We start from the raw sequence: 14,473 nt of genomic DNA, 5'->3' as shown, positions 1-14,473 counted from the left end.
TAACTTGGTTAGTTAAGGCATTATTTCTGTTGGCTTGTCTGCTCTCAGATATGAAGGTGGTAGTTAAGCTGTCGAAGCTGGTCACCACTTTTGCAAATAATTTTTTAATGTTAATTTCGATTGAGACAATACATGAAAAAATTCTGAAAGTTTTAAAAGGTTTTCTAGAAAGTTTATAAAATGTTTATAGCTTTACAAATGGTGTGAGTGTATATGCCAAACCGAAGAGGAGAGTTCTTTGTGAGTTAATACACGCATTTTCGTAGTAGGGAGTTCACAATGTATCACCGTATTTACAAAGGGTTCGCAACACTAAAATTTGGCTCGAAACACACACAGATGAATTCCACAATGTGCCGTAAGTAAAACGGTGCATTACGGAACAACGAAAAAAGTCTCGCTCTCGAGGTCGCTATGCTATCGAAGGAACTTTGACGACCACTGTCGATAGAGAAACTCTGATCGACCGTGATGCATAAAATAATGGCCAACTCGTCTCAAGGCGCAGCCACTTGTTTATCAGCGGCACTACCGGCGCTGAGCACGGAGCATGCGCACTGAGTTGCAAGCAGCGCGTCCCCACGGTAGGCGGAGCCGCGGCCAATGGCAGCGATGGCGCAGGCGGCGCTGCAGCGGGTCGCCAGGGACTACCTGGAGCAGACCTCGCTGCACGGGCCGCGCTACCTCACACAGCCCTGTCCAGAGAGGTGAGTTGCAGTCACACACTGTAACGTTTCCCTATAACCTTTTGCTCGTCCTTGTGGCTTTCTCCATTCGTCGCTTCTGTTGCGACGGTACGACTCGTATATGTAAAAGAACTGCTATAAAAAAACTGTTGTAAAATGGGAAATCGTCGTCGCGACTTCCTCTTGCTTGATCAGAGCGCTCAACATCGTGTTTATCAGTGCCCGCACAGTTAGTGCATGAGATGAACAGGGTCGAGTCATATAAAATGCACACGTGCTAAAAACCTACCTAAGATCACATTTGGGGTAATATCAGCATGGGTTTCGGAAAAGACGGTCGTGTGAAACCCAGCTCGCGCTATTCGTCCACGAGACTCAGAGGGCCTTAGACACGGGTTCACAGGTAGATGCCGTGTTTCTTGACTTCCGCAAGGCGTTTGACACAGTTCTCCACAGTCGTTTAATGAACAAAGTAAGAGCATACGGACTATCAGATCAATTGTGTGATTGGATTGATGAGTTCCTAGATAACAGAACGCAGCATGTCATTCTCAATGGAGAGAAGTCTTCCGAAGTAAGAGTGATTTCAGGTGTGCCGCAGGGGAGTGTCATAGGACCGTTGCTATTCACAATATACATAAATGACCTGGTGGATGACATCGGAAGTTCACTGAGGCTTTTTCCGGATGATGCTGTGGTGTATCGAGATGTTGCAACAATGGAAAATTGTACTGAAATGCAGGAGGATCTGCAACGAATTGACGCATGGTGCACGGAATGGCAATTTAATCTCAATGTAGACACGTGTAATGTAATGCGAATACATAGAAAGATAGGTCCCTTATCATTTAGCTACAAAATAGCAGGTCAGCAACTGGAAGCAGTTAATTCCATAAATTATCTGGGAGTACGCATTAGGAGTGATTTAAAATGGAATGATCATATAAAGTTGGTCGTCGGTAAAGAAGATGCCAGACTGAGATTCATTGGAAGAATCCTAAGGAAATGCAATCCGAAAACAAAGGAAGTAGGTTACAGTACGCTTGTTCGCCCACTGCTTGAATACTGCTCAGCAGTGTGAGATCCGCACCAGATAGGGTTGATAGAAGAGATAGAGAAGATCCAACGGAGAGCAGCGCGCTTCGTTACAGGATCATTTAGTAATCGCGAAAGCGTTACGGAGATGATAGATAAACTCCAGTGGAAGACTCTGCAGGAGAGACGCTCAGTAGCTCGGTACGGACTTTTGTTAAAGTTTCGAGAACATACCTTCACCGAAGAGTCAAGCAGTATATTGCTCCCTCCTACGTATATCTCGCGAAGAGACCATGAGGATAAAATCAGAGAGATTGGAGCCCACACAGAAGCATACCGACAATCCTTCTTTCCACGTACAATACGAGACTGGAATAGAAGGGAGAACCGATAGAGGTACTCAGGGTACCCTCCGCCACACACCGACAGGTGGCTTGCGGAGTATGGCTGTAGATGTAGATGTAGATATCTCCTATTCTCGGATAGCTAACGAAATCTAAGGATATGATTGGTTTAAAACCAGGCGTAAGCACTCCGCAAATGACTGTTGTTGGTAATACTTAACTCATTTTGGTTATATTCCCTTTGTCAGAAAAATCCCTAGACAGATTTTAAAAAAATAATTGAAAATGGCACTTACCATGTAATGATATGAACATACATGGTTCTAGGCGCTTTAGTCTGGAACCGCGCGTCCGCTACGGTCTCAGGTTCGAATCCTGCCTCGGGCATGGATGTGTGTGATGTTCTTAAGTTAGTTAGGTTTAAGTAGTTCTAAGTTCTAGGGGACTGATGAAAAAATGTGTGTGAAATCTTATGGGACTTAACTGCTAAGGTCATCGGTCCCTAAGCTTACACACTACTTAACCTAAATTATCCTAAGGACAAACACACACACACACACACACACACACACACACACACACACACACACACACACACACACACCCTTGCCTGACGGAGGACTCGAACCTCCACAGGGACCAGCCGCACAAACCATGATTGCAGCGTCTTAGACCGCTAGGCTAATCCCGCGCGGCTGGGACTGATGACCTCAGATGTTAAGCCCCATAGTGCTCAGAGGCATTTCAACCGTTTGAAGTAGACCCCTTAACCATCTATACACAGTTGCCAATGTTTCTGGAAGTCTCGGAAGCAAGGAGGGAAATTTTCAACTGCGATGCTTGTAAGCTAGTTTCTCACAGCCCGTTGGATGTCTGCGATACCCTGATGAAATTTTGCTTTCAGTCGCCTTTTCATTCTTGGAAACAAGAGAAAATCGCAAGACGAGAAGTCAGGCAAATATGGCGGATATGGGATGACAATAACAGAATGTCTGGCCAGATACTCGAAAACAGGTAAAACAGTTGGGGTCTTGCACAGTCATGCAGTAAGAACAGGTCCTGAGAATGCCACAAATCAGGGCGGCGACATCGAATTGTTTGTTGCGAACGTTTCAAGACTTCGATGTGAATAGTTTCATTCACTATTTGATCTGGAGGAACATACTCATAGTAAACTAATCCTTTTCTATCAAAGAATGCGATCCATATTACCTTTGCTTTCATGGGTTGTCATCTGACTTTTTTCGAGACTGGTGATCCAGGACTCCGCCGTTCAGAATTTGTCGCTTCGTGTGAGTGTGACACTGGTAGCACCAACCTTCATCCCCTTCAACAATCTTTACCAGAAATTTGGGATCATGCCTGGCTCTATCCAGTACTTAAGCACAAATTCTTCGTCTTTCCTCTTTCTTTTTGTCTATTAGTGCGTGAGCGACGAGTTTTGCATTAAGTTTCCGTTTCCCTAAATGTTCGCGTAAAATCTTATAACACACATCACGATTCAAATTCAGTTGTTCTGACATCGTATGCACTGTTACGTGGCGGTCTTCTTGCAAAAGCTGCCTTACATGCTCCACGTTTGCATCGACATTTGCTGTAGACAGATGAACAGCTCTGGTGTCGTCTTGCACTGAATCTCTGCCTTCATGAAACCATTTCTGCCACTCGAAAACATGACTTTTTAAAAGTGCCTCGTTAGCATATGCTTGCTTAATCGTAGTCCACGATTCAATAGGGGTTTTCCTGAGCTTAACGCAGAAAGTAATATTCACTCTTTTTCACAATCAGCATTCGTTGTGTCACCGTAACTAATGAGCCAAGAACCCAAACGGTATGTCTCTAAGCCCAGCTCTGCCACCTAGTGAGTTTGCACGGAAACATGACCAAGGCGATTTCAAGGGACCACACGTACGAGGAAAAAAAAAGTTTCTTTGTAGTATGGCAGCTCAGAAATAAAGAACATGTCCTGGAAATTTTCTCACAAAGGGATTATATAACATTCTACAGAGTAAGTCAACAAATTATATTTCACAACTGATGTCAAAGAAACTTCGGCATTTTGGAGGGTGTACTAAAATGATACGCACTTTCGGAAAGCGGCGTTTCTAATTTGGGATAAGGTTACTCCATGAGGCAAATTCAAGACTGCATTACCTATAGGATAATTTTGAGATAGTCCCAATTTGAATATAGTAATAACAATCCTGCAACTACATTGGGGCCATAATTTGCAGTTTTCAGATTTGTACTTCTTCCAGCCATATTTCTCAGTCTGAATACTACCTTCTTCGTATTTTCATTTGCCCAACACTTCCTTTTCTTCCTAGACAACTCCTGAAAAGAAATAAAAAGTGAAATCTTTAAGGGGGCCCAATATCTGTGTGGTCGAAATTAGGCAGAGAAATTAGACACCTGTACCACTTGCCAGACATGACTGAACTTCCGAATCATGTAATGAATTATTGCACTTCAAAGCTACTCACGAGTTTCACTAAATATGAAATACCACTAACAAATAATACTAAAATACTAAACTACTTACCATGCAGCTGTCATACCTACGTTGTGTCTACGAAATATGACTTCCAAATGCGGGATATTAAGACAAAATCCAGGAAGCAAATCTGCATCTAAATGTGTTCAAAAGTGTGTGAATTCCTAAGGGACCAAACTGCTGAGGTCATCGGCCCCCAGACTTACACACTACTTAAACTAACTTATTCTAAGGACAGCACACACACCCATGCCCCAGAGAGGACTCGAACCTCCGGCGGGAGGGGCCGCGCAATCCGATACATGGCACCTCAAACCACGCGGCCACACCCACGCGGTAAAGTATCCATCTATCCGGGATTAGGACACCATCTGAAAAAAGGGTCACCTTACCCTGACCGTACTAAAGAGAAAACCGATTCAAGACGTACACTAAAAATATTGTTACCAGAACAGAAAAGACACGCAACAAGAGGTCTATAAACGTTGGCTAATTACTTATACAGGATGTTACAAAAAGGTACGGCCAAACTTTCAGAAAACATTCCTCACACACAAAGAAAGAAAATATATTATGTGGACATGTGTCCGGAAACGCTTACTTTCCATGTTAGAGCTCATTTTATTACTTCTCCCCAAATCACATTAATCATGGAATGGAAACACACAGCAACAGAACGTACCAGCGTGACTTCAAACACTTTGTTACAGGAAATGTTCAAAATGTCCTCCGTTAGCGAGGATACATGCATCCACCCTCCGTCGCATGGGATACCTGATGCGCTGATGCAGCCCTGGAGAATGGCGGATTGTATCACAACCCTCCACAATACGAGCACGAAGAGTCTCTACATTTGGTACCGGGGTTGCGTAGACAAGAGCTTTCAAGTGCCCTCCATAAATGAAAGTCAAGAGGATTGAGGTCAGAAGAGCGTGGAGGCCATGGAATTGGTCCGCCTCTACCAATCTATTGGTGACTGAATATGTTGTTGAGAAGCGTACGAACACTTCGACTGAAATGTGCAGGAGCTCCATCTGCATGAACCACATGTTGTGTCGTACTTGTAAAGGCACATGTTCTAGTAGCACAGGTAGAGTATCCCGTATAAAATGATGATAACGTGCTCCATTGAGCGTGGGTGGAAGAAAATTGGGCCCAATCAAGACATCACCAACAATGCCTGCTCAAATGTTCACAGAAAATCTGTGTTGATGACATGATTGTACAATTGCATGAGGATTCTAGTCATCCCACACATGTTGATTGTGAAAATATACAATTTGATCACGTTGGAATGAAGCCTCATCCGTAAAGAGAACATTTGCACTGAAATGAGGATTGACACATTGTTGGATGAACCATTCGCAGAAGTGTACCCGTGGAGGCCAGTCAGCTGCTGATAGTGCCTGCACACGCTGTACTTGGTACGGAAACAACTGGTTCTCTCGTAGCACTCTCCATATAGTGACGTGGTCAACGTTACCTTGTACAGCAGCAACTTCTCTGACGCTGACATTAGGGTTATCGTCAACTGAACGAAGAATTGCCTCGTTCATTGCAGGTGTCCTCGTCGTTCTAGGTCTTCCCCAATCGCGAGTCCTAGGCTGGAATGTTCCGTGCTCCCTAAGACGCCGATCAATTGCTTCGAACGTCTTCCTGTCGGGACACCTTCGTTCTGGAAATCTGTCTCGATACAAACGTACCGCGCCACGGCTATTGCCCCGTGCTAATCCATACATTAAATGGGCATCTGCCAACTCCGCATTTGTAAACATTGCACTGACTGCAAAACCACGTTCGTGATGAACACTAACCTGTTGATGCTACGTACTGATGTGCTTGATGCTAGTAGTGTAGAGCAATGAGTCGCATGTCAACACAAGCACCGAAGTCAACATTACCTTCTTTCAATTGGGCCAGCTGGCGATGAATCGAGGAAGTACAGTACATACTGACGACACTAAAATGAGCTCTAACATGGAAATTAAGCGTTTCCGGACACATGTCCACATAAAATCTTTTCTTTATTTGTGCGTGAGGAATGTTTCCTGAAAGTTTGGCCGTACCTTTTTGTAACACCCTGTATAATAAGTGGATGCTCCAACCGTCCCCTACACATACGATATTCTGCCTAACAGCTTAGTTAGGTCAGATAAAACAAAACAAACGTCTTAGAATACTTTCCACATTCATCTCATCACCACTAAATTTGAGGGTAACTAAGATTGAGGGTAGATCTGCCAGTTAAAACATTTTCTACCCTCTAGTCATGATACAGGGGTGAGCCACCTACCTTATGGCTGGATATATTTCGTAAACCACATCAAATACTGACGAATCGATTCCACAGACCGAACGTAAGGAGAGGGGCTAGTGCAGTTGGTTAATATAAACTATAAAAAAAATGCACGGAAGTATGTTTTTTAACACAACCATACGTTTTTTAATGGAACCACGTTAGTTTTGTTACCACATCTGAACATATAAACAAATACGTAATCAGTGCCGTTTGTTGCATTGTAAAATGTTAATTACATCCGGAGATATTGTAACCTAAGGTTGACGCTTGAGTACCACTCCTCCGCTGTTCGATCGTGTGTATCGGAGAGCACCGAATTACGTAGGGATCCAAAGGGAACAGTGGTGGACCTTAGGTACAGAAGAGACTGGAACAGCACATTACGTCCACATGCTAACAGCTTTTTATTGGTCTTTTTCACGCCACGCCACGGCGTTATAGTCCCTTTTATTAAGTTCTCATCTATCAATATCTGACACTTTTACTCTCAGAGGCATGACGGACCTTTACAACAGTGACATCACGGCACACAGAGGGATAGGACATTGGTCTACGTTTGGAAGAGCCCATGAGTCCTTGGCAGCGGTATCGGCAAACTCACTGCCACGTCAGTTCCTATGGCAAAATCAAGTACAAGAAGACCGCGAACTCCACCGACAAAATTCCGGAGGTTGTTCACGAATATTTTCTGAGTGCTTTGGTACAAGTGACCCGTCGTCTTTGTTAGCTCGTTACAGATTAATAGTGCAGTTATTATATATTCGCTACCTTAATGTGATTTGCCTTTGTTTGTGTGAGAATGTCTTCACGACAGGGAAAAGGACTGTATTATACAATCATCAAAAAGTACAACCTAAAACAAAAAGTAATACAACAAACAACCTTCGTCTGCAATAGTACTGGTATGCCGTCGCCAGTGCTGTGGAAACAGCTCGTCATAACGTCCTTGTTTCGATCTTCGACTGCTATCAGTGAACCCACACACGATGTATATATCACCAGCATTCCATCAGTAAACATATCTATAGTACTTCTGTGTACCACAGTTAACCACAATCACTGTCGGAAATCAGACAATACAGAAACGAGTAACATTGAATGAAAGTTGGAGTGCGAAGAGTAAAATCGGCATAACTGTGGCTAACAAGAAGTACCGTGACTGAATGGAACAAGCGTGTTTCTAAATGACACACGAAGTGCACTTTTACGCTCTTGAGAAGATTTTTCAGTACAATCAGAACAAAGAGAAAAGGAGGAAAGAAATCAAACGAAATGTAGTTACTCCGTAACCACCCATCCCATTTGTCCCTTTCACAAATGTACTCAGAAAATATCATGAGAAATTTCCGAAATTTTGTCGGGTTCGTCTGCACAACAGTGACACATTTTAACATCGACCTTACAGCCCAAAAACCCCACAATTTTTGATGACTGGCTATCTACGTGGTGGTAGACACAGTTAACCAAATAAGTCGCAGGCAAAGTTGTTACGTAACGCAATCAGCAAACATTTAAATTTAGACCGCTCCCAACCACATACACGGCGGGGTCGGGGATTTTCTCTGTCTCGTGAGAACTTGGTGTTGTGTGATGTCCTTAGGTTAGTTAGGTTTAAGTAGTTTTAAGTTCTAGGGGAATGATGACCATAGCTGTTAAGTCCCATAGTGCTCAGAGCCATTTGAACCCACCCCATACACACAAATGATAGTGGAATTACAAATTCCATTTATAGCACATTTACGTAAATGTCAACGATGGTATATCCAAGTAACCGTCTCCAGATCATTTAGATTTGAGCACCATTCCAAGAAAGTTAATGAAACAACAATCATCGACTCACACATTCGTTTGATCAGAACTACCCGTACTCCTTAATAACATACGTATAGCAATCAAAATATGTAATAAATTTATCATCATGCACTTAAGCAATAATGATTAGGAGCAGCAGTGCAACATTGCAGTTGCTTTTCTTTCATTTAAGATGTTGCCTATTGCAATGCGGCACGAAATGTATTTTGCAATTTTACTAACAATTTAGCAATCAAATGTGCTTTTCCTAGCAGTTCTTAAATTTAAAATGTTTCATCAGAGCAGAGGAACTATATGTTGAATGGATAAATCATTCCCCGTGAACATGAGTTTTGTTTTATTACTTGACTGGAGAAATCATCTTCATTGGCCAGACACTGCTGCAACTTGCATCCTCCTGCCTCGAGTTGGACTACTTTTTGAATGGGTTCGAGCAGTTGCGGAAGTCAGTAAGGAGCGACATTTCTTGCCCTAAAAAAATCGGCATAAGATGTTGAAAACTGCTCCATGGCTGATTTCCACTTTTCCACTATACCCTACGTTGTGGTACGCCCTTTTTCCAGCACAAACCATCAACTAAGCGTGGATCGTTTCAACATTGTGCCCCTTCAAACTCAGAAAACCAAGTACCACGCGATACTCCACTTTCTACATCCATACTCCGGAAGCCACCTGACGGTGTGTGGCGGAGGGTACCTTGAGTACCTCTATCGGTTCTCCCTTCTATTCCAGTCTCGTATTGTTCGTGAAAAGAAAGATTGTCAGTAAGCCTCTGTGTGGGCTCTAATCTCTCTGATTTTATCCTCATGGTCTCTTCGCGAGATATACGTAGGAGGCACCAATATACTGCTTGACTCTTCGGTGAAGGTATGTTCTCGAAACTTCAACAAAAGCCCGTATCGAGCTACTGAGCGTCTCTCCTACAGAGTCTTCCACTGGAGTTTATCTATCAACTCCGTAACGCTTTCGCGATTACTAAACGATCCTGTCACGAAGCGCGCTGCTCTCTGTTGGATCTTCTCTATCTCTTCCATCAACCATATCTGGTACGAAACCCACACTGTTGAGCAGTATTCAAGCAGTGGGCGAACAAGTGAACTCTAACCTACTTCCTTTGTTTTCGGATTGCATTTCTTTAGGATTTTTTCAATGAATCTCAGTCTGGCATCTTCTTTACCGACGACCAACTTTATATGATCATTCCATTTTAAATCACTCCTAATGCGTACTCCCAGATAATTTATGGCATTAACTGCTTCCAGTTGCTGACCTGCTATATTGTAGCTAAATGATAAGGGATCTTTCTTTCTATGTATTGTCAGCACATTACACTTATCTACATTGAGATTCAATTGCCATTCCCTGCACCATGGATCATTTCGCTGGAGATCCTCCTGCATTTCAGTACAATTTTCCATTGTTACAACCTCTCGATACACCACAGCATCATCTGCAAAAAGCCTCAGTGAAATTCCGATGTCATCTACAAGGTCATTTATGTATATTGTGAATAGCAACGGTCCTACGACACTCCCCTGTGGCACACCTGAAATCACTCTTACTTCGGAAGACTTCTCTCCATTGAGAATGACATGCTGCGTTCTGTTATCTAGAAACTCTTCAATCCAATCACACAATTTGTCTGATAGTCCATATGCTCTTACTTTGTTCATTAAACGACTGTGGGGAACTGTATCGAACGCCTTGCGGAAGTGAAGAAACACGACATCTACCTGTGAACCCGTGTCTATGGCCCTCTTAGTCTCGTGGACGAATAGCGCGAGCTGGGTTTCACACCACCGTCTTTTTCGAAACCCATGCTGATTCCTACAGAGTAGATTTCTAGCCTCCAGAAAAGTCATTATACTCGAACATAATACGTGTTCCAAAATTCTACAACTGATCAACTTAAGAGAAATAAGTCTATAGTTCTGCACATCTGTTCGACGTCCCTTCCAGTAAACGGGGATGACCTGTGTCCTTTTCCAATCCTTTGGAAAGCTACGTTCTTCTAGAAACCTACGGTACACCGCTGCAAGAAGGGGGGCAAGTTCCTTCGCGTACTCTGTGTAAAATCGAACTGGTATCCCATCAGGTTCAGCGGCCTTTTCTCTTTTGAGCGATTTTAATTTTTTCTCTATCCCTCTGTCGTCTATTTCGATATCGACCATTTTGTCATCTGTGCGACAATCTGGAGAAGGAACTACAGCGCAGTCTTCCTCTGTGAAACAACTTTGGAATAAGACACTTAGTATTTCGGCCTTTAGTCTGTCATCCTCTGTTTCAGTACCATTTTGGTCACAGAGTGACTGGACATTTTGTTTTGATCCACCTACCGCTTTGACATAAGACCAAAATTTCTTAGGATTTTCTGCCAAGTCGGTACATAGAACTTTACTTTCGAATTCATTGAACGCCTCTCGCATAGCCCTCCTCACACTACATTTCGCTTCGCGTAATTTTTGTTTGTCTGCAAGGCTTTGGCTATGTTTATGTTTGCTGTGAAGTTCTCTTTGCTTCCGCAGAAGTTTTCTAACTCGGTGGCTCTTTTCCGTCTCTTACGATCTTGCGTGGCGCATATTCATCTAACGCATATTGTACGATGGTTTTGAACTTTGTTCACTGATCTTCAACACTATCTGTACTTGAGACAAAACTTTTGTGTTGAGCCGTCGGGTACTCTGTAATCTGCTTTTTGTCACTTTTGCTAAACAGAAAACTCTACCTACCTTTTTCAATATTTCTATTTACGGCTGAAATCATCGATACAGTAATCGCCTTACGATGGCTGATTCCCTGTTCTGCGTTAACTGTTTCAAATATTTCGGGACTGTTTGTCACCAGAAGATGTAATATGTCATCGCCACCAGTCGGTTCTCTGCTTAACTGCTCAAGCTAGTTTTCAGATAAAGCACTTTAAAAAATTTCAATGGATTCTTTGTCCCTGCCACCCGTTATGAACGTTTGAGTCTCCCAGTCTATATCCGGCAAATTAAAATCTGCACCCAGAACTATAACATGCTGGGGAAATCTATTCGAAATATTTTTCAAATTATCCTTCAGGTGCTCAGCCACAACAGCTGCTCAGCCAGGGGGCCTATAGAGACATCCAATCCATGTATGAGCCTCCTTTAACCGTGACCTTCACCCAAATTATTTCACATTTCCAATCTCCGTCAATTTCCTTCGATACTATTGCACTTCTTATCGCTATAAGTACTGCTCCCCTTTCAATGTCCAGCCTGTCTCTGTGGTATACATTCCAATCTGAGTTTAGGATTTCATTACTGCTTACGTCTGGTTTCAGCCAACTTTCTGTCCCTAGTACTATGTGGGCATTGTGACCGTTTAATAATGAGAGCAGTTCTGGGACCTTTCTATAGACGCTCCTGCAGTTTACTATTAACACATTAATATTGTTATTCCCTGTTGCATTTTGCCTACTCCTGCCTTGCCGCGTCTCAGGAGGCGTCTTGTCGGGCCTAGGGAGGGAATTCTCTAACCTAAAAAAAAAAACCATGTGCACTCCACACGTACTCCGCTTCCCTTGTAGCCGCTTCCTGCGTGTAGTGAACACCTGACCTATTCAGGGGGACCCTACATTTCTCCACCCGATATCGGAGGTCGAGAAATTTGCACCCCAGATCTCCGAAGAATCCTCTGAGCCTCTGGTTTAAGCCTTCTACTCGGCACCAAACCAAAGGACCGCGATCGGTTCTGGGAACGATACTACAAGGAGGATGAACTCTGAACCCAGACGGCAGGAGTCATTGGTGCCGACATGAGCAACAATTTGCAGTCGGGTGCACCCAGTGCTCTCTATCGCCGCCGGTAGGGCCTCCTCCACATCTCGGATGAGACCCCCCGGCAAGCAGACAGAGTGAACACTGGCCTTCTTCCCCGACATTTCCGCTATTTCCCTAAGGGGCTCCATCACCAGCCTAACGTTGGAGCTCCCAATAACTAATAAAGCCCTCCCCCCGTGTGCCTGCTCGGACCTTGCTGAAGGAGCAGCCACATGTCCACTCACAGGCAAAGCGGGCGATGCCACACGGAGAGCCTCCACATTTACCCTCCGCGTCGTGCGCCAGGAACGCCGCTTAACCCGCCACTCCCCTCGGGTAGAGGGTGACCCAACCGCGTCCGGTACCCGCGAAGATGTCTCGACAGCAGGGACAGCGGGTGAAGCCTCTAACACCTGGGGTGTACCATGCGACGCACCAGACTCCCCACTGTCGCTACACTCCGAGGCAGCAATGGGCTGCGGCATTTTCTTATAACTTCTTCAGCGACGTGCTACTATACTTTGACGTGGAAGTTTGGCGCGTTCCAGGACTACAGACATGTACCTGCAACGAAGAAAAAAATTAATTACATAAATACAATGAAGGAAAAAAAATCGCACCAAAATAAGGAGGAGTTTTGTGCCACACACGAAAGTTGGTAGGCCTGTTTTCACCTCTGAAAGATGACCTATATTCAAATATTGCGCCAGTCGCATAAAAGTGGCGCCAGTAGCGTACTATGACGATGAAAATCAGGTTTTCTTAAAACACACTGTAACGATCGTGAGCATCAGTTACCTTTGAGATTGGACGTTGTGAGTTTATGTTAGTCAAGAATGTCTTTAAGGCGACAAAGACGCCATTATCAGCATCTCGCCAAGTTTGCACGGTGTAATAGGGCTGCGAAAAGCTGGATGTTGCTTCTGCACTACTGGCAGCGGTCACGAGAGTGTGTGGTCGCAAGAAGACCGGGCTCCGGACGGCCGGGTGGAAGACGATCAAGTTCGGCGTATGGCGCTCACGCATCGTACTGCATTTGCAGCAGCAATTTTAGCAGCATTTGGTACCACGGAGACACAACGAACTGTTACAAATCGGTAACTACCAGGACATTTCCAAGCCAGACGTCCGTTTAAACTGTGCACCTGTTTTTCATTTCGGTAGAAAAAACAGACATATGCCATATGAAAACGTAAATTTGTACTGACAGTGGCGTTTGTTTACTACTACGAATTGTGAATTCTTACCCACTGTCCGAGCCCCTGACGCAGGTGTGCCTCTGGCCAATTGCATTTGTCAAATTTTGTTTCATTTCGGAAATGCACGAGGTGGAAAAGTTATGTGGGACACCCTGTGTATTGCAACTGAAGTAGCTATTATTACCGCTTTTAACTTCATTTGTGCTTTCTGTGATATTTGCGCTAGAAATATATATTTCATACCACCGCCTTTTGCGTGATATCATTGTATGGCAGATTGGTGATCTACTCTGTTTTCTGATGAAAGCTGGATCTTCCTCAGTGCCAGTGACAGCCGTGTGTGGATTAGGAAGAGGTCAGTTGCCGACAGTCAACCTATCTGCATGCTAGACGCACTGGACGTACGTGTTGCAAATGGGTGAGCACTATGGGACTTAACTTCTGAGGTCATCAGTCCCCTCGAACTTAGAACTACTGAAAACTAACCAACCTAAGGACATCACACACATCCAGGCAGGATTCGAACCTGCGACAGTAGCAGTCGCGCGGTTCCATACTGTAGCGCCTAGAACCGTTCGGCCTCTCCGGCCGGCACTGGACGTATAGAGTTATGGCCTGGGGTGCGATTTCGTATGACAGCATACTGACTGAAAATTTGTATGTGAGTCAGCTGATTCTACCTGTTGTTCTGCCATTCATGAACAGCATTCCAGATGGTGTTTTCCAACAAATAACGCTCGCTACTCACCATTGTTCAACCCAACATACTCTACCAAGTGTCGACATGTTGCCTTGGCCTTTTCGATCACCAGATCTGTC

At 44.1% G+C, this 14,473-nt stretch overlaps 1 protein-coding gene across 1 annotated transcript in view; it reads left to right on the top strand.

Annotated features, from left to right (window-relative positions):
• The first annotated feature begins 603 nt into the window (after positions 1-603).
• The window catches only part of LOC126276055 (sodium channel protein Nach-like), a 159,662-nt gene continuing 145,792 nt past the window's right edge, over positions 604-14,473 (top strand). Inside the window, 1 exon segment of the mRNA XM_049977250.1 lies at positions 604-707. Within this exon segment, the coding sequence (XP_049833207.1) occupies positions 604-707 (104 nt within the window).

Source organism: Schistocerca gregaria, chromosome 1, assembly GCF_023897955.1.
Source record: "Schistocerca gregaria isolate iqSchGreg1 chromosome 1, iqSchGreg1.2, whole genome shotgun sequence".
NCBI lineage: Eukaryota > Metazoa > Arthropoda > Insecta > Orthoptera > Acrididae > Schistocerca > Schistocerca gregaria.
This window is presented reverse-complemented; position numbering and strand designations above follow the sequence as displayed.